The sequence below is a fragment of the Gigantopelta aegis genome, chromosome 12 (genome assembly GCF_016097555.1).
Source record: "Gigantopelta aegis isolate Gae_Host chromosome 12, Gae_host_genome, whole genome shotgun sequence".
In the NCBI taxonomy this organism is placed as follows: domain Eukaryota; kingdom Metazoa; phylum Mollusca; class Gastropoda; order Neomphalida; family Peltospiridae; genus Gigantopelta; species Gigantopelta aegis.
Genome location: NC_054710.1, coordinates 37,332,062 through 37,358,244, shown reverse-complemented (window position 1 = coordinate 37,358,244; position 26,183 = coordinate 37,332,062). Strand labels below are relative to the sequence as shown.

General features: G+C 37.9%; 2 protein-coding genes across 5 annotated transcripts; one reads left to right on the top strand and one right to left on the bottom strand.

Moving 5' to 3' along the window:
• The first annotated feature begins 153 nt into the window (after nt 1-153).
• Nucleotides 154-10,445, top strand: LOC121386303 (transforming growth factor beta regulator 1-like). Of its 4 annotated transcripts, none has more exons than XM_041517160.1 (12): nt 154-199; nt 2,212-2,352; nt 2,885-3,006; nt 3,381-3,507; nt 4,195-4,265; nt 4,990-5,225; nt 5,680-5,819; nt 7,009-7,152; nt 8,077-8,174; nt 9,162-9,388; nt 9,632-9,697; nt 9,734-10,445. In XM_041517160.1, the coding sequence occupies exons 2-12, from the start codon at nt 2,236-2,238 to the stop codon at nt 9,763-9,765; spliced, it is 1,380 nt and encodes a 459-aa protein (XP_041373094.1). In that variant the 5' UTR covers nt 154-199; nt 2,212-2,235; the 3' UTR covers nt 9,766-10,445. The 4 variants fall into 4 exon arrangements, with proteins under 4 accessions (XP_041373094.1, XP_041373092.1, XP_041373093.1 ...); XM_041517158.1 differs by having other exon boundaries at nt 9,629-9,697; XM_041517159.1 differs by having other exon boundaries at nt 9,632-10,445.
• A 692-nt stretch (nt 10,446-11,137) lies between these two features.
• LOC121386795 (neurogenic locus Notch protein-like) lies at nt 11,138-25,121 on the bottom strand. The gene is made up of 6 exons (XM_041517810.1): nt 22,938-25,121; nt 21,658-21,783; nt 20,657-20,752; nt 14,011-14,130; nt 12,903-12,998; nt 11,138-11,307 (listed from the first exon to the last, which is right to left on the bottom strand). Exons 1-6 carry the CDS (start codon nt 25,108-25,110, stop codon nt 11,165-11,167), a joined length of 2,754 nt encoding a protein of 917 aa, XP_041373744.1. The 5' UTR covers nt 25,111-25,121; the 3' UTR covers nt 11,138-11,164.
• Between the last annotated feature and the right edge of the window lie 1,062 nt (nt 25,122-26,183).

Sequence of the window (26,183 nt, the reverse complement as noted above, 5' to 3'; positions counted from 1 at the left end):
CAATATAAAGAAACTGGTAAAAATCACAGATACCATCGATGCCTTATTTTACTATAGTATCTCTCGAATATTTATTTATTTTGTAAAAAAAGGTTTCCATTAATTATATATTTATTTTTGCATACCGGTATCCATTTTACAATTTATATATTTATAAAGGGGAGGTTACTCTTTGGCTTTCAAGGACTTCCTAATTTTGGTACTTTGTAACGTTTATTGATTTTGGGAAAGAGTACCTTATAGAACAAATTGTTTTAAAAGATATAACTATCGCTAACCCTAACCCTAACCTTAAACTAATTCTAACAAATATTTCTTTAAAATCGTTATGGGGAAAATAAGGAACTCATGCCGTTGATGCATTTAATATGATAATGATTTATCTTATAATTTTTTTTAATATAATGTTGATCAGTTATGCTAATATGTTTTACATGTTTGGAGTGGTTATATAATATGTCTACCATTTATTCTTCTGTAAAAGTGTTATTCTAAGGTCAACGACCGTCACTTTTTGGACCCTTCAGGCTTGTTTTGGCTTCGATTCGTACACAATAAATACACCCATGCCACCTTAGTCTGCATGGCACAAACGTCTGTGCATGTTAATTACATTACATTATGTATTGAAACAAGTATTGGGGTATGTTTGTAATCAATCAAACAACGTTAATTTAATTCATAAAACAATGGTTAAAATCTTGATTGTGAATATATATATATATATAAAACTGAGTGATAGATAACAATTTGATTGAAAAAAACCCCTCTGAATTAATGCACTAAAAGTATACTTTTGCCAGCCTCGATCAACGTGTTTTTGTATTACCTGTCAATACGTGTCTGTCACCTCTTTAATGATTATCCTTATATATCAACTTACACAAGTTTACATAGAAGCTTCAATACATACCTTATTGTAATTTATGAATCCATAAATGAAATCAATCTTTTCTTTTATCTCTTAACATAAACATCTAAGCATACTTTGAATTTCCCTCCGAGTGACAAAACATAACAAATATGGCTGCCCAGACGATATATAAAGCTTACAAGTTACAGCATGGCCCATTTTTAACTATAGTCTGTTTCAAAATTATCACAGATTGTCCTATATATCTAACGAACACTATTTGTGCTCATTTGCACAGTTAATAACAGACAACTTTTGTTGAATAATGATCATAAATTTTGACATTTACTTTTTTATATTATCATTTTGTGTTATTCAAATTAAGGAGCATGGAACACTATTTATATTTATCTCATTTGCATAATAAACATTTCCTGAAACAGGAAGTGTTTGTTGTTTAGAACTTACAAAAAGTCAGATCCATTATTTGTTGTTGTTTCTGTAAAGATTAGGGACAGAAGTGGTTGTATTAAATGTTTGCTGCGCAGATTTATGTGCCATCATGCAGGCCAGTAAATACTGGGGGGGTCCTACTTGAAATGCACTCATTACTTGAGTTTAAAAAATATTATTAAAATAACTTTCGGTAGTAACACGTTTATTGTTCCATTGTACTGTGGTGGTGAAACAAATATTTTTAAAGAAAGATTTTATCTTTGAGATATAATACAAATGCTTAGGTACACAGACTTAAGTACCACCAGTGTAAAACATATCCAACTAATTTTTTGATATGATATATTTAACCAAAAAAGGTACTTTTTATTTCTTTCATCTTTCAAAACTTAAACTTAATATTTTGTCCAGAATAATGAGAAAAAAAATATATCAACCTGTAAACAGTGTTGTCTGCTTGCTATAGAAATTTGACAGGTCAAGGTTAGTAAATCAGTTTTTATTTCAATGTGGCAAAGCATTTTAATAATGAAGCTAATTTTGAATTTGAATGACATCAGAATTCCAATGACGTCACTTTGCATCTTCTTATAATAACCATGATGTTTTCTTTTTAAAAATGCTGTAAAAATTCCAATGTAAAATTGCTATTGTGATTTAAAAATTGTCTTTTACGAAATATGATTTCAAGTGAAATTACGGTAAGATGTGCTACATTTATTAGGTACGAAGCCAAATCAAGGGTGCGAAAAGTGACTGTCGTTGACCTTAGTAATCAGCAGGTTAATTATAATTATAGAAATTTACAGATTCGCCATGATTTAGTGCACAGTAATTTAATTATTGTACTTAGGTTTGGACATATTCTATAATGACAGATTCACATGGATTTTTTTTCACAGAAGATTGTCTGAGCTGTTGTTAAAATGCAGTCTGTACCGGTCCCCAATTCGTCAGTGCCAGTCCACAAAGAAATGTTGACCTCTTCTCCCAAGACGTCTGACGAGACTCCCACAGCCATCACAATAAAGAAACCTATTCCAGTATGTAAATAAACAATATTACATAAGTGGCCTTTAGATACCCATGTGAATTTATCTAACAGACACAAATGCAGTATTCTATTTGTTACATGTCCTCAAAAACTAGATTTAAAACGAATTTAAAATGCTTTTCTAAGTAAAACTTAATTATTTTACTTGCACTTATAGTCCTTGCCAAAGGGATCAACTTTCTTCTATTTCTGAGTAGATTGTTTTCTAACTTGCAGACAAAAAATAGGTGGGTTTTTTGTTATTTCAAAAAGACTTTTACTTTTCTTCTAACATCAAACAAAACTGAAATTATTTACAAAAACATGACACTCCTGATTGTTTCAGAATTCCACATTTTAGTGCCACCCAAATCGGAAAATTATTTCTGTCATTATTACAAGTCTGATGAATTATTGAAAAGCTCTCAAAAACTTTCTACTTTTCGAAACCATTCATAGGTTTCCTTCTTGTTTGTGCAATTTCATTTTCATCTCTGTAGAGGCTTTATCTACATTTACGTTATGCCATTGTTTATTTGTAGGTTGTGCCCAACACGCTACCACTGTTATCCCAGCTGACATCAATTAAAGGACCTCAGCCAACTGGCATTTCAGCAAGTCAGATTGCAGCACGTCAGTTACACCAGTCACTGCAAACATCAGGGTATTACAGCTGGTTTCAGTTTTTACTACCGCAGGGCTATATTCTAGAAGACTAGACTTAGGGCTTCTAGAATTTTATAAAAATCCACTAGCCATGGGATCAGTGATTTAAAGATGTACTAGCCATGAATAAAAATTCACTAGCCCTACTTAAAATAAATACAATTTTACTAATAGTAATAATCCGATATGTCACCTAAAGAGGGAGATAAAGCTTAAAAATTCTTAGATTGGGGACGGAAAGGGGGCCAGGATATTCATATTTACAAAATATGTAAGTACAGCATTTGACAATGTTTTTTTTCCAATAGCCGTCGGACTAGTTATAGTAGTTGTTTACTAGCCAAACACTGAACATGTACAATCAATTTCCAGTGGTTCAGTTGCACATACTGGTCATCATGGTAACATAGTGCGACTTTCTGCCGGAAAAACCCACACTCAGGAGGAATACTACAGGAAGTGGAGGCGCCTCAAGAAAGTTGTTAAAGATATTGTTTTTGTGAGTACATTGTGAAACCTTTTATGAAATGTACTGTATGGAATTCCCAAACATGTTCACTAATCCTGTTACAGTTAATAATTTTTGTTTAACCTGTTAAGTGTACAAAATGGACTGCTTTTTGCAGGCCTCTATTTCAAGCCCTGTAGCTGTCTTGCTGATTATGTTGTAATAATGTAATGTAATGTTATATAACAATGTAATGTTATAACAATGTAATGTTATAATAATGTAATAATAATGTAATGTAATGTTACAGTGTAATCTGATGTTATAAAAATGCAATATGATGTTATAATAATGTAATGCCATAATAATGTAATGTAATATTACAATGTATTGTGATGTTATAATGATGTTATATTAATGTAATAATAATGTAACGTAATGTTATAATTATGTAATGTAATGTTATAATTATGTAATGTAATGTTACAATGTATTGTGATGTTATAATACTACTATATCAATGTAATAATAATGTAATGTAATGTTACAATAATATTGTAGTAATGTAATAATAGTTGTGTGTGTTAAGAAGACCTGGGGCCTAATTCACAAAGGTCTCTTAGGCTCTGCTAGACAACAAAGCATCCTCTTTGCAAGTCTTTTAGCATTGCACTGCGAGATTGCAAAGTTGCGAGAGTTTAGTGAATTAGGCCCCTGATTGACAGATTTGTGTTACAGGTGAATGCCTCGATGTGTGATGAGGTGATACGAGTGGAGGAAAAACTTGCAAAAGCCAAGGAAGAAAGAAGGCGAGTTTGTCTTAGCTTGTTACAGTACTAATGTTTTATTTTGTACTTTTTTCTTAGGGCTATTCCAGATTTATTCACATGGAGTAGGGGGAGGGGAAGGTGCAAGGTTCTGTAATTATGTATGCCTGGTGACGTTTGCTGCAGTTTTTTTCTAAAACCTTCTCCATCTGTGTTAAGAGGCCACATTTTTATTCTCCCAAATCATCTAATACAGTATAATAAACTGACTAGTATTAAAGGGACATACCCTAGTTTTTAAACACTAAGGCATATTTTTTTACTATTATAGCCGTTTTTTGAAAACTGAAATCATACTTTACTTACATTTTATTGTTTAGATTATTCATTTCCATACATTCGAAGTGTTTTTGGTCATCCTGGTGTTTTTAATATCACAAAATGTATTTCTCATATTTTTAAAAATGTTATGTGCATCTGTGAAATAACAGTTATGGAGTCAAGTTTTAGTCTATTTTTAGAGGGTGTTTCACAATTTTAAAGTCTAAGACTCATGTTTCACTCAGTTGTAACTTTATCCAAATGTGTTACAGGTTTGTAGATTAACTAAACTTAGTGTGTATTTTCATGGGCTGAAACTAGGTTCTGTCCCTTTAAGCAGCTACCTATGTTTAGAGGCCACTTTTTATTCTCCAAAATCATTCAGTTTATTGTTTTGCTTAACTGATAATGTAAAATAGTTCCTGTCTTTTTCCTTCCCTTATAGGTTTCTCTTACGGAAACTTCTGCAGTACCATTCAGTAAATGAAACAGCATCAACTCCCATAAAACAGGAAGTGATATCGACACCAACAACGTCCAAACTGCCGGTTAGTCTTCCCATTCTGCCTGACAGTACGCCCGAGAGTGTCGTCAAGCCAAAACCCAAGAAGAAAGTCACACCCACCACTCCTGTTACTAGTGGCGACAAGAAGAAAAGTGTAGTGTCTAAGGATAGCACAGGTAAGGAAAGAAACTTGATGGTGGAGTGGAGTAAATAAGGGGATGTCCTACTATTTGTAGCTCTGTCACTCCAAAACGTCATCAGTAATGTATGTTAAAAATGTTATGTCATTTCATGGCAATTGATTAATTGTTATTTCTTTTGTGTGTGGCTTACATACAAAGTAATGGTTAGGGCATTTGGAGAAGCTGATCTTCAGAGTAACAAACCTTTGGAATATAGTGACTGTAAACTTTGGCGATTATTTTCATAAAATACTGAAATTAAATTTGTACTACCTAACACATCACTGAAATACATTGCTGATTGACATTTTTAATATTAAATGCTGTGGACATGTAAGATAATGTAATTTGGCATAGAAATGCTGTTGTTGGGTTTTTTATTTTAAAAATAGCCTGATATGTTATATTTTATGAGTTGTCTTTTAATGTTAGGTTGGTTTATATTTAGATCCAGCTCAGCCGAAGCCTAAACGCCTGAAGCACAGTGCAAACAAACGAGTAACAATCCCACCTCTGACGCTTGACCTCATGGGCAGACCACTCTTTCCAATTGTTCTCAATGATCTCACTATCTACAGTATAGGGGAGGTAAGTCAGTTGATCTCACTATCTACAGTAAAGGGGAGGTAAGTCAGTTTGTTGATCTCACTATCTACAGTAATGGGGAGGTAAGTAAGTTTGTTGATATCACTATCTACAGTAATTGGGAGGTAAGTCAGTTTGTTGATCTCACTATCTACAGTAATGGGGGGGGGGTAAGTCAGTTTGTTGATCTCACTATCTACAGTAATGGGGAGGTAAGTCAATTTGTTGATCTCACTATCTACAGTAATGGGGAGGTAAGTCAGTTTGCTGATCTCACTATCTACAGTAATGAGGAGGTAAGTCAGTTTGTTGATCTCACTATCTACAGTATAGGGAGAGGTAAGTCAGTTTGTTGATCTCACTATCTACAGTAATTGGGAGGTAAGTCAGTTTGTTGATCTCATTATCTACAGTAATGGGGAGGTAAGTCAGTTTGTTGATCTCACTATCTACAGTAATGGGAGGTAAGTCAGTTTGTTGATCTCACTATCTACAGTAATGGGGAGGTAAGTCAGTTTGTTGATCTCACTATCTACAGTATAGGGAGAGGTAAGTCAGTTTGTTGATCTCACTATCTACAGTATAGGGAGAGGTAAGTCAGTTTGTTGATCTCACTATCTACAGTATAGGGGAGGTAAGTCAGTTTGTTGATCTCACTATCTACAGTAATGGGGAGGTAAGTCAGTTTGTTGATCTCACTATCTACAGTAATTGGGAGGAAAGTCAGTTTGTTGATCTCACTATCTACAGTAATTGGGAGGTAAGTCAGTGTATTGTATCTCCCTCATGCACACTTTTTTGTCAGAAAACACAGGTGAATAATGGTATGCGTTAGACTTTACCACAACCAAAAAATGGGGTGGGGGGGGGGTGCTGATAGAGTACATATATTTGCTAGTGTGTTATAAAATAGGAGCAGCTATGTACTCAAGTTATACGTTTCGAATCCCAGTTAAATGTCAAGTTTGTTTAAAACATTTAAATTACAGTTGAATCCTGCTGGCTCAGTGCTTGAGAAAGTGTTCAACTCATCAAGTAGTTTGACCCAACTGTTTGCTCAAAATCGTGTAAGCGTAACTCGGGACTTCATTCCTGGTTCGAGCGTTGCAGTGTATTCGACCCTTTCGAGTTCGACCCAACGAGATTTTACTGTACTATTATTATTATTTATTTTTTACTCTTGTGTTTGTAGATTGTTTCGGATCGTCTGGGTTTCCACTCTACGGAGAGTATCTATCCCGAGGGTTACTGCAGTACTCGCCTGTACGCCAGCATGAAACTCGACCAGACATGTCTGTACACCTGCAAGATTTCAGACGATGGATCAGGGCCCATTGTAAGTGACAACAGTAGGAGTGTTTGCGTGGGTGGTCGGAATTCAATGAGAACTATTCTTAAAATTGGAACAGAAGCCCTATGTTGGTGAAAATATCTCCAACATTGTTTTTAGAGCACTGCATAAAATGTATATACACAGCACTGGTTACACGTGCATATACTAATATCTTCCACCTTTGATTCTTATCACCCTATTTGCAGGTCATTTATTGTCAGAATCCAGTCGGAACTAAATTTTGCATCAACCCTGGCACAACTATATTTGTTTTCTGGGGTTTATAAACTTTATTTAAAAAACAAAACAATTTTGCATCACTCATGTGGGATTCTGATTATTCTGTTATCTAGAATTGCCAAATGGGCATGCCAACAAGGAGGTGTAATTTAGCTCAGTCGGTTGAGTTCTCGCTTTTGGTGCATGCGTCGCAGGATCAAGCCACTTCGGTGGATCCATTCAACTGATTGGGTTTTTTTTAATCATTCCAACCAGTGCACCACAACTGGTCAAAGGCTGTGGTATGTGCTTTCCTGTCTGTGGGAAAATGCATATAAAAGATCCCTTTCTGCATTAGGAAAAATGTAGCGGGTTTCCTCTGATGACTATGAGTCAGAATTACCATATGTTTAACATCCAATAGCCGATGATTAATTAATCAATGTGCTCTAGTGGGTCATTAAACAATACAAACTTTTTATGCCAACAAGGACAGCCGTACACAAATAATATATTTAACGTCTTTCCATGAACCATTTTACATAATGATGTCCCATGTTTTGTAATCACATCAATTTTTACATTTTATTAAAGGATAACATTCAATTTTTAGTGACATCAGAATCAAGTAAATCGTATAAAAGCCAAAAGTTTGTAATCGTATTACGTTATTGTGTCTCTGTAGCTATATGTGTTATTTATTCCTAGTTTGAGATTGCCCCCGAAGACTGGCCAGAGAAACGTCTTCGAGGTCAAAGTCCATCTGAATGTCACAGTCTTCTACTCAAAGCAATTAACAAGGCAAAGTGAGTACTGGAGCGGAACCGTTTACATATGAAGAGTTCAAGAGCAAATACCGATAAACACCATTTTATCCAAAAACTGACTTCTACTATCATTATGTCATGTCATAGGGTTTTACATGCACATTCAGAACAAGCTGTTGTAGCGCACGCCTACTATCATTACTCAGTTATGGATTATGTTCTGATTTTCATACTCATTTTTATTTCATACTCATACTTATTTCAACTTAAAATTGCCCATTGTAGACTTGATATGTTTTACAAAGAAAGCATAAAAAAACCCTCTTTTGCAGAAAATGACTAAAATTGATTTATCAGTTTTTACATCTGAACTCATCATATTTAAAAACATTGTTTTTGTTTTTTTAATGTCGATAGTTTTAATCTAATGATTACCTATGTTTTTCACAGTTGCCAATTTTTAATTGTCAGTTTTATTAGAGATTGAGTTTGTGTTGTTAACTTAAATTCTGATGAGCCATTTAAGGAAAACTATATTGATACGATATATATTTACATATATATATATTTACATACTAAGGGGAGCTAACTATGACTCCTTGCACTAGTCTCGGGGGAGTGATAGTGATACCTCTTCTTAAATGGAGAGGTCTGACATGCCCTGGAAACTTTTATACATGTCTTCGTAAATTATTTGGGGTGGGACGTAACCCAGTGGTAAAGTGCACGCTCGATGCACAGTCAGTCTGGGATTGATCCCCGTCGATGGGCCCATTGGGCTATTTTTCATTCCAGCCAGTACACCACAACTAGCATATCAAAGACTGTGATATGTGCTACCTTGTCTGTAGGATGGTGTATATAAAAGATCCCTTGCTACTAATGGAAAAATGTAGCAGGTTTCCTCTCTTAACACTATATGTCAAAATTACCATATGTTTGACATCCAGTATCCGATGATTAATAAATCAATGTGCTCTAGTGGTGTCGTTAAACAAAACAAACTTTGTAAATTATTTGTTTTAGGGGCATGGACATTCTTCCGACAACTGGACGTGGGTGTGACTTCTTTGGCCTGACGAACCCGGTAATCCAGAATCTTATACAGAGCTGCCCGGGGGCGCGCAAGTGTTCTGGGTACAAGTGGATGAAGTTCGAGGTCAACAAGAATCTCAACATTGAGTCCATCAATCACGGCCACGGTGACCCAACTGTCAGCTTCACCGCTTTGAAAAGTTTAGCGAGTACTGCAGGTGTGTGTGTGTGTGTCTCTCTCTCTGTCTGTCTCTGTGTGTGTGTGAGTGTCTGTGTGTGTGTGTGTGTGTGTGTGTGTGGTAGTAGTGGTTTTTAAAAAGTTATTCAAATTTTCAATTCCAGGTTGGCCTGTAAAGGAAAATCATTTCTAATGTTAATTTAATTTTTCTTACATAATTAAGGATTTTCACCAATCCATTTTAGATGATAGTTACATTTAAAATCTGTTTTTGTTTCAGCAGTGAAATCGTTGTCAACTCATTTGGAACCTTCTACAAGTTTACGGTCATTACTGACCAGTGGTCCTTTTTCTACAAACAAGAGCCCCAATCTGAAGTGATTTGTTTCCACAAACAAGAGCCCCAGTCTGAAGTGATAATGTCTACAAACAAGAGCCCCAGTCTGAAGTGATATTGTCTACAAACAAGAGCCCCAGTCTGAAGTGATAATGTTTACAAACAAGAGCCCCAGTCTGAAGTGATTTGTTTCCACAAACAAGAGCCCCAATCTGAAGTGATAATGTCTACAAACAAGAGCCCCAGTCTGAAGTGATATTGTCTACAAACAAGAGCCCCAGTCTGAAGTGATGTCTACAAACAAGAGCTCCTATCTGAAATGATCATTTCTACAAACAGGAGAAGCCCCAGTCTGAAGTGATAATTGTACAAACAACAACCACAGCCTGATGTGATAATTTCTATAGCCAAGAGCACCAGTCTGATATGATCCCGATATGATTATTTCTATAGACAAGAGCACCAGTCTGATATGATCCTGTTATGATTATTTCTATAGACAAGAGCACCAGTCTGATATGATCCTGTTATGATCATTTCTATAGACAAGAGCACCAGTCTGATATGATTATTTTCTATAGACAAGAGCACCAGTCTGATATGATCAAACCTTGATGATTCATGCTATCTTTTAATATAAGAATTGGAGTAATGAAGTGTATTTCATTTTTGTATGTAAATCCAGACTTTTGTATATTTACACTTTTGTAAGGTGCAATCATTGGTACAACTAAATATCTAATAAAGAATTCATAAAGAACCATGACTTTAGTTTTCTTTTAGAGAATATGTGTCGGTGTTAGTCTGGGTTTGGAGAGGGAACAAGGCATGTCAAGACTCGGTCTTTAAAGGTAATGAAGTTACTATAGTCCGTCCCATCATTCTATAAAAATCTTTTTCGTAAATAATTTCAGTTTGGTTTGATCTCAGGAGAAAAGTAAAAGTGTTTTGGAAATAACAAAAAAAGTACTAATTGTTTTTGCAATTTACAAATTCCATAGCATGAAAAAAAAGTGTTCCCTGTGGGATGGACTATAGATAGAGTGTGATACTAGTATAACTTGATGTACAGTGAAACCATTCTGAACTGCATCATGTCAGGGACCTAATATTTATCTGATTTAGACAGGATCTGGTGTTTAGAGGGGTTGCGTTTTACAATTTATAACATTTGGGATCATGAGAAAAAAATGGCCGGTTTTAACAAGATTTCGGTTTGTTCTGGGTCTGATTTAGACCGCTTTCACTGTACTGTCCTGTCAGTAAGAAAGTATTTAAAACATGAGTAGAAGCTCCTGCCTGTGGGGAAGTGCATATAAAAGATCCCAGCTGCTAATGGGGGAAAATGTAGACGGTTTTCTTAAAAACAATATGATGGAATTACCAAATGTTAACATTCAGTAATTGATCACTAATTAATCGGTGGTAATATTAAACAACAGAAACTTTAGTATTAAATTTATTGTTAAAGGGAATATTTTATAAGTTTCTTCTGAATGCATGACAAGTCTTTTTGTCTGTTCCAAGAACCATCCTACTTGGACAGGAACATCGGTATGAGCCAATCACATTTTGACACGAATGGCTGCATTCATGGTTGCCTTGGTAACATTCATTCACATCTGAAATGAAAGTAACACTATCGGTGATGATGCTTTTCTCTTCACTTCTTACTGAGACAATGTCAGATACTTGTTCATGGTTGTAGTTAAGGTTACACACCACCATTTACTTCAGCATGCATAGCAATCAAATTTCTGTCAGAATATATACTCAACAACGAAAGTTGAGCTAATGTTAAAAGAAATGGCATAACATTTATAAAATAACCTATTTTTATTAATTGGTATTCATATCTGAAATGTTTACCATTTACAAACAAGATAAACTCATCAACCTTAGCCAACTCAGATAGGCAAACTTGTAAAGGTGAAATATTACAGGATACAGTATTTGACACAAACCGTCTGTCTGTCTCTCTTCATCTCTCTCTCTCTCTCTCACCCTCCCGCTCTCTACCTTTCTCTGTTTCTCTCTGTCTTAGCCAATAGGAGGACCTGGTTTTCTTTTAAGTTTATTCAACCATCGTAAATTTTGACGTCATAAAAGATATTTGCTAAACTTTTGTTGTGTATATATTCCTTGAACAAGAGGACTGTTATAAGGGCTATGTTACTGCTATTTTTAGGAAGTGTATTTGCTTTGTAACTTCCACAAAAAATCAACAAAGGTTGACGACGAAATTTTGAATTATTCATCCTTATTCCAAAGTATTGCCTCAGTTTGCTGTTATATAAGTGGCAGTATACAACTTGCAAGGTTATCATTTAGTAATAAACATGTAGTTTCAAACCAGTGGGTTATTTAAATACTACAGGTTACCCTTCTTGTAGGTAATCGGCAAAGAAAGATTGGAAAAGGCATTTCAGTATTTTATATAATTTTGTTTAATGAAGAACTACTAGTATTTCATTAACCAGACTTCAGTATATTGCACTGTTACAGCGTGTAATGACATGACAAATAGTGGTGTGGTGCCTTTAGAGGTATACTGACATCCAAAACAAACTTTACATGCATAGAATTTGAATAATTTGATCAATATTGTTGCTACCAAGAATAACCAATTTAGAAGGAAGGAAGAAAGGACATTTTCATTTAATGACGGACTCAACACATTTTATTTCCAGTTATATGGCGTAGGATATATGGTTAAGGACCACACAGATATTGAGAGAGGAATCCCACTGGTGCCACTTCATAGGCTACTCTTTTTTGATTAGCAGCAAGAGATCTTTTATATGCACCATCCCACAGATAGGATAGTACATTCCATGGCCTTTGGTACACCAGTTGTGGAGCACTGGTTGGATCGAGAAATAGCCCAATGGGCACACCAACAGGAATTGATCCTAGATAGATTTTATATCAGGCGAGCACTTCCCACTTTACAAACACTTTGCATATATCACAAAGTGCATTGTGACGTTTAGATGTTGAACTTCATGATACTTTCATATCCTACCATACCGTTTGCTGTTTTTCTATAATACAATTTCAAGCCTTGTAAAATTTCTTTTGCACGTCAGTATATTTTCATACTGTCATGTGTCTACCTTTGGACCTGATGTTAAACAATATGAGGTGACTCAGGGGTTAATGATGTCATTAAACAATGACATCATAACAGATAGATACAGTTTGTCTGTATAATTACCAAGTTGACAGATGATGCCGGTGAACTGTCTTGGACAAATACATCTCCTGTTGAGACATCGACCACCATATCTACACGAAGGCTGGCATGTCGTATCTGAAAAATAAACATCCTTGTTAGTTAATAAACGCTTAGCATTAAAGCCAGGGGTGAATCCAGGAAATATATTATAGAGGGGGTAACTAACAGCAAAAGGGCACATGAACAAACTTGTTAAAAGGGCATGCCTCACCCCACCCTCCATCTCCACCAAAATGGAGAAAAATGGGGCACTTGATGGATCTCCTGGAACCCACCCCCCACCACCACCACCACATTGGATCCACCTCTGGCTTAGGCAATACTACTTGCCTGTTATTTGGTGGCAAACATTTTGTATGTATTTATTTATTTTGTATTTAATTGGTTTTTGGTTGGGTTTTTTTTTTCAATATTTATTTAATATTTTTAATTATTATTTTGTTATTTTGTGCTTTAACAGATAATTTTTTGTCTTATATTTATTGCCAAACTATGAAGACAAATAACATTGTAATGACTGGGGATGTGATGAGGTTGTGTATAGATAAGCATTACATATATTTACATAGGTCATAGGTCGTAGGGTTTTATGTGCACATTCAGAACAAGCTGTTGTAGCGCATGCCTGTCATGGGTGCAGGTGTCTGCCTAAGCCAGCTCCTCCGTCCAAGACAGGGACAAAGGGACAGACTCTAGTTTTTAAACACTACAGCATATTTTTCACTATTAGAGCCATTTATGATCACTGAAATCATACATTACTTCTATTTTATTGTTTAGATTATCCATTTTCGTACAACCGATGTGCATCTGGTCATCCTGGTGTTTCTAATACCACAAAATGTATTTTTCATATTTTTAAAAACACACATGCGTCTGAGAAGTCATGATTATGGAGTTGCATTTTAGTCTACTTTTAAGGGTATTTCAACGTCACAGATTCTTGTTTCACTCTGTTGTATCCAAATTTGTTACAGGTTTGTACATTAACTAAACTTATTATGCATTTTTACGGGTTGAAACTAGGGTCTAGGTGAAAAATATGGCTTAGTATTTAAAAACTAGGATCTGTCCCTTTAAGACTTACTTTGACAGGAACGGTGGTCAGCAGCTAATCTGGACCCTGGAGGACAGAGACACGCGAAACTTCCGTACGTGTTCCGACAGTAATGTTCACACATGTTCGACACACTGCACTCATCCACATCTGTAAAAAAAAAAAATTCTCAAAGACATGTATTATAAAATGTAATGGGAACGAAGGAAGGAATGATGCTGTACTCATTCACATCTGTAAACATTTATTTATTATAAGACACGTATTATAAAATGTAATGGGAAGAAAGGAAGGAATGTTGCTATACTCATCTACATGGATCTGTGAACATTTATTTATTATAAGACACGTATTATAAAATGTAATGGGAAGAAAGGAAGGAATGTTGCTATACTCATCTACATGGATCTGTGAACATTTATTTATTATAAGACATGTATTATAAACTGTAATGGGAAGAAAGGAAGGAATGTTGCTATACTCATCTACATGGATCTGTGAACATTTATTTATTATAAGACACGTATTATAAAATGTAATGGGAAGAAAGGAAGGAATGTTGCTATACTCATCTACATGGATCTGTGAACATTTATTTATTATAAGACACGTATTATAAAATGTAATGGGAAGAAAGGAAGGAATGTTGCTATACTCATCTACATGGATCTGTGAACATTTATTTATTATAAGACACGTATTATAAAATGTAATGGGAAGAAAGAAAGGAATGTTGCTATACTCATCTCCATGGATCTGTGAACATTTATTTATTATAAGACACGTATTATAAAATGTAATGGGAAGAAAGGAAGGAATGTTGCTATACTCATCTCCATGGATCTGTAAACATGTATTTATTATAAGACACGTATTATAAAATGTAATGGGAAGAAAGAAAGGAATGTTGCTATACTCATCTCCATGGATCTGTAAACATTTATTTATTATAAGACACGTATTATAAAATGTAATGGGAAGAAAGAAAGGAATGTTGCTATACTCATCTACATGGATCTGTGAACATTTATTTATTATAAGACACGTATTATAAAATGTAATGGGAAGAAAGAAAGGAATGTTGCTATACTCATCTCCATGGATCTGTAAACATTTATTTATTATACGGCATGTATTATAAAATGTAATGGGAAGAAAGAAAGGAATGTTGCTATACTCATCTCCATGGATCTGTAAACATTTATTTATTATAAGACACGTATTATAAAATGTAATGGGAAGAAAGAAAGGAATGTTGCTATACTCATCTACATGGATCTGTGAACATTTATTTATTATAAGACACGTATTATAAAATGTAATGGGAAGAAAGAAAGGAATGTTGCTATACTCATCTCCATGGATCTGTGAACATTTATTTATTATAAGACATGTATTATAAACTGTAATGGGAAGAAAGGAAGGAATGTTGCTATACTCATCTACATGGATCTGTGAACATTTATTTATTATAAGACATGTATTATAAAATGTAATGGGAAGAAAGGAAGGAATGTTGCTATACTCATCTCCATGGATCTGTGAACATTTATTTATTATAAGACATGTATTATAAAATGTAATGGGAACGAAGGAAGGAATGTTGCTATACTCATCTACATGGATCTGTGAACATTTATTTATTATAAGACATGTATTATAAAATGTAATGGGAAGAAAGGAAGGAATGTTGCTATACTCATCTACATGGATCTGTGAACATTTATTTATTATAAGACACGTATTATAAACTGTAATGGGAAGAAAGGAAGGAATGTTGCTATACTCATCTACATGGATCTGTGAACATTTATTTATTATAAGACACGTATTATAAAATGTAATGGGAAGAAAGGAAGGAATGTTGCTATACTCATCTACATGGATCTGTGAACATGCAAAAGAATTTAAGGGTCAGACGATATTTTCGACATTATTTTCTGAATGTCAATTATATTAGCTAGACCATAATGTCACACATGGTATTGTTCCATGTTGACGAAAGTGGGTCTAAGCAACCCATAAATGAATTAAAATCCACTGTCATTGACACTGTCGACTAGTTCTAATGGCGAAAACATGCTTACATTTGCACGTAAATTAGGGCGAAAGAGAAAGGTCTGCTAAGTGCCCATAACTTGCTTTTTCACAAAGCGCTTCATTTGCACGCTTTGCACATGTATTCCATGTTCCCAATGCTGAATTTCCATATAATTGGAGCTTGAGTTCGTGTACGGTGCACACTCCAAATTCGACAATGGTACGACGTCAACTGACTATCGAAGATCGAGGAAGGGCTATTGCTTGGCTTCAGGATGGCAATACGCAAAGAAATGTTGCTCTGAGACTTGGTGTCAGTCAGAGTGTCATTGGCCAACTGTGGCAACGGTACCAAGCAACGAATTCTGTTAGAAATCGTCCACGTTCGGGAAGACCCCGAAGCACTACAAATAGAGAGGACCGCTACATCACCAATATGGCTCTACGTCAACGCACAACCACTGCATGCCGATTACGTGACAATCTGCGGACTGCGACTGGAACTCGAGTGTCTGATCAAACCATACGCAATCGTCTGAGAGCCAATAATCTACGCTGCCGTCGCCAGGCTGTTCGACTACCACTCCTACCACGTCACTGAACGGCCAGACGTCACTGGTGCACGCTTCATCTGCGGTGGCAACGTGTTCAGTGGGGTCGAGTGATGTTCACTGATGAGTCCAGGTTTAGTCTCCAGTTCAACGACGGTCGGGTTCGTGTCTACAGACGTCCTGGGGAGCGCTTCGCTGACGTTAACATTAGACAACGTCACCGGTTCGGTGGTGGCAGCGTCATGGTGTGGGGCGGCATCTCTATCCACCACAGGACCCCCCTCTATGTGGTGGATGGCAATCTGAATGGAATCCGCTATCTGAATGAGATTATCCGGCCGTTGGTTCTCCCAGGCCTTCAGCAGATTGGCGGCGGGGCAGTTCTGCAGGATGACAATGCCAGACCCCACCGCACCAGGGTGGTAACGGACTTTCTCAGACAACAAGGTATCGCCAGGATGGATTGGCCAGCATATTCGCCTGACTTGGCCCCAATAGAGAACGCCTGGGACGAATTAGGCAGGATAGTTCGGGATAACCATGCCCCTCCAGCCAACCTTCATGATCTGGGTCAAATTCTTATGGCAGAGTGGCAGGCCATTCCCCAAGAGTTCTTCAGACGTCTGATCAACAGCATGAGCCAACGATGTGTCGAGTGTATTTGCGCCAGGGGTGGATTCACACACTATTAAACGAATGTTCTAATGTGTAAAATCCATGTTTGACAACCTTCAACTTTGACAGCATGTCATGTGACTTTCTTGTATACAGTGACGTTTATTTGTGTTTTTTTGTAAATATGGAACAATAAATAAAAAATTTGGTGTAGTTTACATCATCAATCTAATACACTCTGAAACTTATTTGGTTATAAATTTTTGACCATTAAATTCTTTTGAGTAGTATATTTATTATAAGACACGTATTATAAACTGTAATGGGAAGAAAGGAAGGAATGTTGCTATACTCATCTACATGGATCTGTGAACATTTATTTATTATAAGACACGTATTATAAAATGTAATGGGAACGAAGGAAGGAATGATGCTGTACTCATTCACATCTGTAAACATTTATTTATTATAAGACACGTATTATAAACTGTAATGGGAAGAAAGGAAGGAATGTTGCTATACTCATCTACATGGATCTGTGAACATTTATTTATTATAAGACACGTATTATAAAATGTAATGGGAAGAAAGGAAGGAATGTTGCTATACTCATCTTTAAATCTGTTTCAGGTGTACTCTTTAAATCTGTCTTGGGTTTACAAACAATGTTTGGCATTTATTATGAATTTATTTGTGTACAACAGTCACAAAGTCTATAAAATTGCATAACATAGAAAAGCAGTGTTATACTAATTTTTGTTGTCATCATAAACAATAATGATTTTTTTTTTTTTATAATTACAAGCAATACAACTCTTTTAGGGATGGATTTATATCTGCAAGAGAAGATTAATTAATTACTCAATATTTGTTAACTAACACACTTCAGTATGTATCTTGGGAGTGGCAATCCTCCTACAGATGGTGCAGGAGGGATGCAACATCCTGCTACATACATTGCATCTCCTAGGGGAGTAGCGGTTCTCCTACAGATGGTGCAGGAGGGATGCAACATCCTGCTACATACATTGTATCTCCTAGGGGAGTGGCGGTTCTCCTACAGATGGTGCAGGAGGGATGCAACATCCTGCTACATACTTTGTATCTCCTAGGGGAGTGGTGGTCCTCCTACAGATGGTGCAGGAGGGATGAAGCATCCTGCTACATACATTGTATCTCCTAGGGGAGTGGTGGTCCTCCTACAGATGGTGCAGGAGGGATGAAGCATCCTGCTACATACATTGTATCTCCTAGGGGAGTGGCGGTCCTCCTACAGATGGTGCAGGAGGGATGAAACATCCTGCTACATACACTATCTCCTAGGGGGGAGTGGATGGTCCTCCTACAGATGGTGCAGGAGGGATGAAACATCCTGCTACATACATTGTATCTCCTAGGGGAGTGGCGGTCCTCCTACAGATGGTGCAGGAGGGATGCAACATCCTGCTACATACATTGTATCTCCTAGGGGAGTGGCAGTCCTCCTACAGATGGTGCAGGAGGGATGAAACATCCTGCTACATACATTGTATCTCCTAGGGAGTGGCAGTCCTCCTACAGATGGTGCAGGAGGGATGCAACATCCTGCTACATACATTGTATCTCCTAGGGGAGTGGCGGTCCTCCTACAGATGGTGCAGGAGGGATGTGGTGGGACAACATCCTGCTACATACATTGTATCTCCTAAGGGAGTGGTGGTCCTACAGATGGTGCAGGAGGGATGAAACATCCTGCTACATACTTTGTATCTCCTAAGGGAGTGGCTGTCCTCCTACAGATGGTGCAGGAGGGATGAAACATCCTGCTACATACTTTGTATCTCCTAGGGGAGTGGCTGTCCTCCTACAGATGGTGCAGGAGGGATGAAACATCCTGCTACATACATTGTATCTCCTAAGGGAGTGGTGGTCCTACAGATGGTGCAGGAGGGATGAAACATCCTGCTACATACTTTGTATCTCCTAAGGGAGTGGCTGTCCTCCTACAGATGGTGCAGGAGGGATGAAACATCCTGCTACATACTTTGTATTTCCTAGGGGAGTGGCTGTCCTCCTACAGATGGTGCAGGAGGGATGAAACATCCTGCTACATACATTGTATCTCCTAAGGGAGTGGTGGTCCTACAGATGGTGCAGGAGGGATGCAACATCCTGCTACATACTTTGTATCTCCTAGGGGAGTGGCTGTCCTCCTACAGATGGTGCAGGAGGGATGAAACATCCTGCTACATACTTTGTATCTCCTAGGGGAGTGGCTGTCCTCCTACAGATGGTGCAGGAGGGATGAAACATCCTGCTACATACTTTGTATCTCCTAAGGGAGTGGTGGTCCTACAGATGGTGCAGGAGGGATGAAACATCCTGCTACATACTTTGTATCTCCTAGGGGAGTGGCTGTCCTCCTACAGATGGTGCAGGAGGGATGCAACATCCTGCTACATACTTTGTATCTCCTAGGGAGTGGCTGTCCTCCTACAGATGGTGTAGGAGGGATGAAACATCCTGCTACATACATTGTATCTCCTAAGGGAGTGGTGGTCCTACAGATGGTGCAGGAGGGATGAAGCATCCTGCTACATACTTTGTATCTCCTAGGGGAGTGGCTGTCCTCCTACAGATGGTGCAGGAGGGATGCAACATCCTGCTACATACTTTGTATCTCCTAGGGGAGTGGCTGTCCTCCTACAGATGGTGCAGGAGGGATGCAACATCCTGCTACATACTTTGTATCTCCTAGGGAGTGGCTGTCCTCCTACAGATGGTGCAGGAGGGATGAAACATCCTGCTACATACATTGTATCTCCTAGGGGAGTGGTGGTCCTCCTACAGATGGTGCAGGAGGGATGAAACATCCTGCTACATACAATGTATCTCCTAGGGGAGTGGTGGTCCTCCTACAGATGGTGCAGGAGGGATGAAACATCCTGCTACATACATTGTATCTCCTAGGGGAGTGGCTACATACATTGTCCTCCTACAGATGGTGCAGGAGGGATGAAACATCCTGCTACATACATTGTATCTCCTAGGGGAGTGGCTGTCCTCCTACAGATGGTGCAGGAGGGATGAAACATCCTGCTACATACTTTGTATCTCCTAGGGGAGTGGTGGTCCTCCTACAGATGGTGCAGGAGGGATGAAACATCCTGCTACATACATTGTATCTCCTAGGGGAGTGGTGGTCCTCCTAGGACAGGAAAGAGGTTGGGGTGGGTGGGAGAAGGGACTGCCCACACTGGCAAGTGCAAGAGATCACCAGCAGCCCGACTGAGGCATTTGTGATGCTATTGAATTTTGAATGTCCTGTAGGATTAAGTCCAAAATATTAAAAATTGTGCAGTTTTTGTCAGGTAATTTGGCACACGATTTGGAAAGGTTCATCGAAAGTTAACTTAAGGAGCTATTTGAGTAATTTTAAACTTAATTTTAACATTCCTTTCCTTTCTTACTTTATGTTTATCATAGCTTACCGTCCTGACAGACTGAGCCTGTGAATCCTGGCGGACATAGGCAGGTTCCATCGTGACATTCTCCACCATTCATGCATTCTGGGATACACTGGATTACTGAAATAGAGGCAGTCAAGTTGAAATTAATTCAAGGACTTTGCATTTCTGTTTGTCTTAATTGTGATGATTGATTCATATTTAATGTGTACCGTAATTAGCTACAATATTTCTTTAAATTAACAGTAATGTATAGATTGTTAGAGAGAGAGAGAGAGATAGAGAGAGAGAGAGAGAGAGAGAGAGAGAGAGAGAGAGAGAGAGAGAGAGAGAGAGAGAGAGAGAGAGAGAGAGAGAAGAAAGACATGTTTTATTTAACAATGCACTCAACACACTCGATATCTGAAGAAAATTTTGAAATTTTTTTTCTTTTTGTTAACAATTCCAAAATAACCCAACAAAGCAGGTTAAATTGCCAAATATTGAATATCTTTATATGTCCAGATAGAAATAGGGCTGGTATATGGGAAAAAAAAGAAAGCAATGTTTTATTTAATGATGCACTCAACACATTTTATTTATGGTTATATGGCGTCAGACATATGGTTAAGGACCATGCAGAGGAAACCCCGCTGTCGCCACTTCATGAGCTACTCTTTCCAATTAACAGCAAGGGATCTTTTATATGCACCATCCCACAGACAGGATAGTACATACCACGGCCTTTGATATACCAGTCGTGGTGCACTGGCTGGAATGAGAAATAGCCCAATGGGTCCACTGACGGGGATCGATTCCACACCGACCGTGCATCGAGCAAACGCAGTACCACTGGGCTACGACCCACCCCCAGAGAGAGAGACAAAGAGAGAAAGAGAGAGAGAAAAAGAGAGAGAGAGAGAGAGAGAGAGAGAGAGAGAGAGAGAGAGAGAGAGAGAGAGAGAGAGAGAGAGAGAGAGAGAAAGAGACAGACAGACAGACAGACAGACAGTTTGTGTCAAATATCGTATCCTGTAATATTTCACCTTTACAAGTTCGCCCATCTGAGTTGAGTGTTGATCTGTGAGGACAAGTGCACTCAAAACTACCAAACGTGTTCCGACAATCAAACTGACAGTATGTAGACACCAACCACTCACATTCATTTATATCTGCAAGGAAGGAAATGTTTTATTTAACGATGCACTCAACACATTTTATTACAGTTATATGGTGTCAGACATATAGTTAAGGACCACATAGATATTGAAGGAGGAAACCCACTGTCGCCACTTCATGGGCTAAGCTTTTCGATTAGCAGCAAGGGATCTTTTATATGCACCATCCCAGGATAGCACATACAACAGCCTTTGATGACACACTCAACACATTTTATTTACGGTTATATGGTGTCAGAAATATGGTTAAGGACCACATAGATATTGAGGGAGGAAACCCACTGTCGCCACTTCATGGGCTACGCTTTTCGATTAGCAGCAAGGGCTTTTTTATATGCACCATCCCAGGATAGCACATACCACAGCCTTTGATGTACCAGTCGTGTATATCTGAAACAGAAGATTCATTAATAATTCAATATTTGTTAACCAACACACCTCCGTATGTTATACGTGTGTGTAGGAAACAGAAAAACATGAGTACACACACTGGTACTATATTATGTACAAAGAATTTATTACAAACTGATAGATGCCAACCAAGCACATTCCTTTATATCTGCAAGAGAAGATTCATTAATAACTCAATATTTGTTAACTAACACACTTCAGTATGTTAATGTAAGAAACACAAAATCAATGGGCCCACCTAATATGTACAAAAGTTAAAAGTTTATGTTGTTTCACAACATCGTGAGCGGCAGTGGCATGGCAAGGGAGCCACAGGGGCAATGCCCCCTCCCCCAATCAGACCTTTTTTCTTCTTTGTTTTTGTTTTACTGTATTACATTTTATAAAATCATACATACACAGTGTGTGTTGCCCCTCTGCTCCCCCCATAAAATTCTGGCTATGCCAGTGATGAGCAGCAAGACATCTTTTATATGCACTTTCTCACAGAAAGGAAAGCACATACCACGGCCTTTGACCAGTTGTGGTGCACTGGTTAGAACATGAAAAAACGCAAGCATCTCAGGTGACCACTCAACCGACTGAGATAAATCCTGCCCTCCTAATATGTATAAAAGAATGGCATAAAGATTTAGTCAATATCAAATGATAATAATAATCTGTTCTTAAAGATTAATAGTGTGTCTTATCTCCATTTTAATCATTAACAAAACAAAAAAAAACTTTTATTTACCTACCACTTTGACAAGCTTTGCCAGTGACCCCTGGAGGACAACTACAAACACCATCCATACATGTTCCACCGTTGGCACACTGAGGGTGGCAGCCATCTTGAATCGCCGTGGACTTACACTGTCTCACAGACTTGATGAAGCACCTGGCTGCAGATGAACTAGGACTGTCATGGCAGACGACACTCACATATTCCTTTAACTCACAAACATGGGTGCTCCCAACACTAACTAATGTGTATCCTTTATCACAAGGCATTATGGGATCACTGGTAGGACAAGGCACACTTAGATCAGGATCACAGTTTTCTCGGTGTGGATTCAGTGGCAAACACTCGGGAGAATCTCCTGTTTGGGATAAATAATACCCGACGGGGCAGCCAAATTCTAAGTGAAACAATTTACACACTAATCCATCTCCAGTCATCACAGCTTTGTAACGTGGTCCACAGAGATTTGTACCTTTATCCAGCTTAACACATTCTCTGACGGACTTCTCCACAACTAAGACTTCACCATCTGAACAGTGTCTTCTGAAATTGAACTTCTTGTGTCGACAGAAGAAGCCATTCTGTGTGCGAGTCAGAACTTGTCCTGACCCACATTTCAGCTTCGACTGAGACTCTCTAATGCACTGCAAGACTCCATGGATCTGCACAACCACCTGTCCTCGAGGACAAACAGGGTGAGAGTCATCTACAACCTTCTTACAGAGGAATCCCACTTGAGACACAGTCAGAACCTGACCTGAAGGACATCCTCTATGAACTATGTTCTTCACACTAGTTGTCTTCTTGTGGTACCTGCATTTAGTTCCAGAGTCTGTCTTGACGGGTATCAATCCAGGAGGACAGAGATACTCCTTGGGAATATCACCATGCATTCTCTTACAGCGCAGTCCTCGGGATTCTTTCACCAGCATCTGTCCTGATGGACATCTGGTGTCGGGTTCTCTTGTTGGTGGTTCAGACACACAAACATGTCCATCACGGGTCTTTGTCAGAGTCTTACCTGGGGGACAGGTGGGGAGTGCTGTGGTGGTAGTAGGTGGACGTCCGACGTAGCGACAAACAAATCCTACCGGAGTTAGTATACGACGTAGACCAGCAGGGCAAATGACCTCGGTTGTGGTTGTTGCAGCAGTGGTGGTGGTTGTTGTAGTGGGTTCTGTAGTAGTAGATGTTGTAGTCGGTGCTGCTGTGGTAGTGGTTGTTGCAACAGTGGTTGTAGTTGTGGGTAAGACTGTAGTAGGTGCTGGTGTTGTGGGTGTTGTTGCTATGGTTACATCAACACATGCTTGTCCATCTTTTGTTTCAATTAGAATCTGTCCATCCAGACAGGTCATCATCATTGGAGTTGTGGTAATCAATTTTTTACATTTGATACCATCTGATGTCTTCACTGGTTCATACCCTGTACCACAAGCTGGTGCCACCGTTGTCACCAACTCACAATACTGACCATCCACCTTCTCAATTAACCTTTGACCTTTAGGACACACTTTCTTTCCATCAGGGCCAACACAGTCAATGCCATAAGAGGTCAAGGCTGCTTTTTGTCCCTTTGGACATTTCTTTTTACGAAGAAGCTTTTTCAGGACGCTCTTCCGAAGTTGTTGGCAGATTATCTTCCCGTCGATAAAACCTCGCTGATAGCCAAAAGGACACTTCACTTGTGAAGCATCAATGGGTTTCGATGATGGAGTCGTGGGAGAGTCTTGACCCAGCTGCTGGTTGCACAGGTCACCGCGACATATCCATTCACCATCTTTCTGCACATCCAATACCTCACCAGACGATTTAGCTAATTTCTCTTTATTAGTGTATTCATATTGCAAAGACTTTTCCTCTGAAATATCAAACGTTTTCCTCAAGCCTTCAATGTTCTGGTAGCTTTTTAAATCATCCATGTTCTGGTAGCTTTTTAAATCATCCATGTTCTGGTAGCTTTTTAAATCATCCATGTTTTGGTAGCTTTTTAAATCATCCATGTTCTGGTAGCTTTTTAAATCATCCATGTTTTGGTAGCTTTTTAAATCATCCATGTTCTGGTAGCTTTTTAAATCATCCATGTTTTGGTAGCTTTTTAAATCATCCATGTTCTGGTAGCTTTTTAAATCATCCATGTTTTGGTAGCTTTTTAAATCATCCATGTTCTGGTAGCTTTTTAAATCATCCATGTTTTGGTAGCTTTTTAAATCTTTTAGGTTTTTTAGTTGTAAAATATTCTTCTTGAAGCTAGATGAAAACGGTTGGGGTTTTTCTTCATTCTTCTGTTGAATAAAAGATGAAGATGACTTGGTATCAGTTTCTTTTTTATGTGGAAGAAATTGATCTGGAATGTTGTGTGTTTGGGTCTTTTCACAAAGGGGAGATAACTGTCCATCTGGACACAGGCAGGAGTTGGGTCCGACACATTTTCCAGATCCACAACCCAAACTGCATATAGCTGTAACACAACGAAGAAATCGCAATGTTTTTACTTGAGTAAAATAATATTCACTATAAACTGCAAAATGAATGAATGGATGGATGGATGGATGGATGGATGGATGGATGGATGGATGGATGGATGGATGGATGGATGGATGGATGGATGGATGGATGGATGGATGGAAGAAATAAATAAAGGCAGGGTTGCTTGACAGTTTGTTCATCTACGATAAATGGCCCAGTAAAATATAGGCTGAAAGTCTACAAATTTCATTTATCCAAAAAAGTTCTGTATTTAACCAGCTGTCAAATCCTTCTGTATTGATATTTTGGTATAAAATTGAATAATGGAATAAATGACTAAATGAATGACTGACCGACTAACTGACTGAATGACTGAATGAATGAATGAAGTTTAACAACATCCCAGCACAAAAATACACATTGTCTATTGGGTGTCACAAATCGTAACGACAATAAAAATAACTCAAAACAAAACAATAACAACTGTATGAATCAACAAAATGAAAAAGATTGACAGAAATAATGTTCCACAGTGATTAATGGACCTTCCTCAAAATCGAGAATGACAACAGACTGGGACAACTGCCTGATGCATGTGCAAACTATGGAATGTGTTTCGGTGTGTTGATAAACAGACATGAATGTTCTTTACTAGGATGTCTGTGGTCAAAATGTATGTTCGGTCTAATAATTGATATTAACATTAATATTTCAGGTTCCACTACTTTTTTTTGAAGAGTACATTGGCAGCAATAACAAATAGAGAATATTACATGAGTGGCCATTAGAGTTGTAA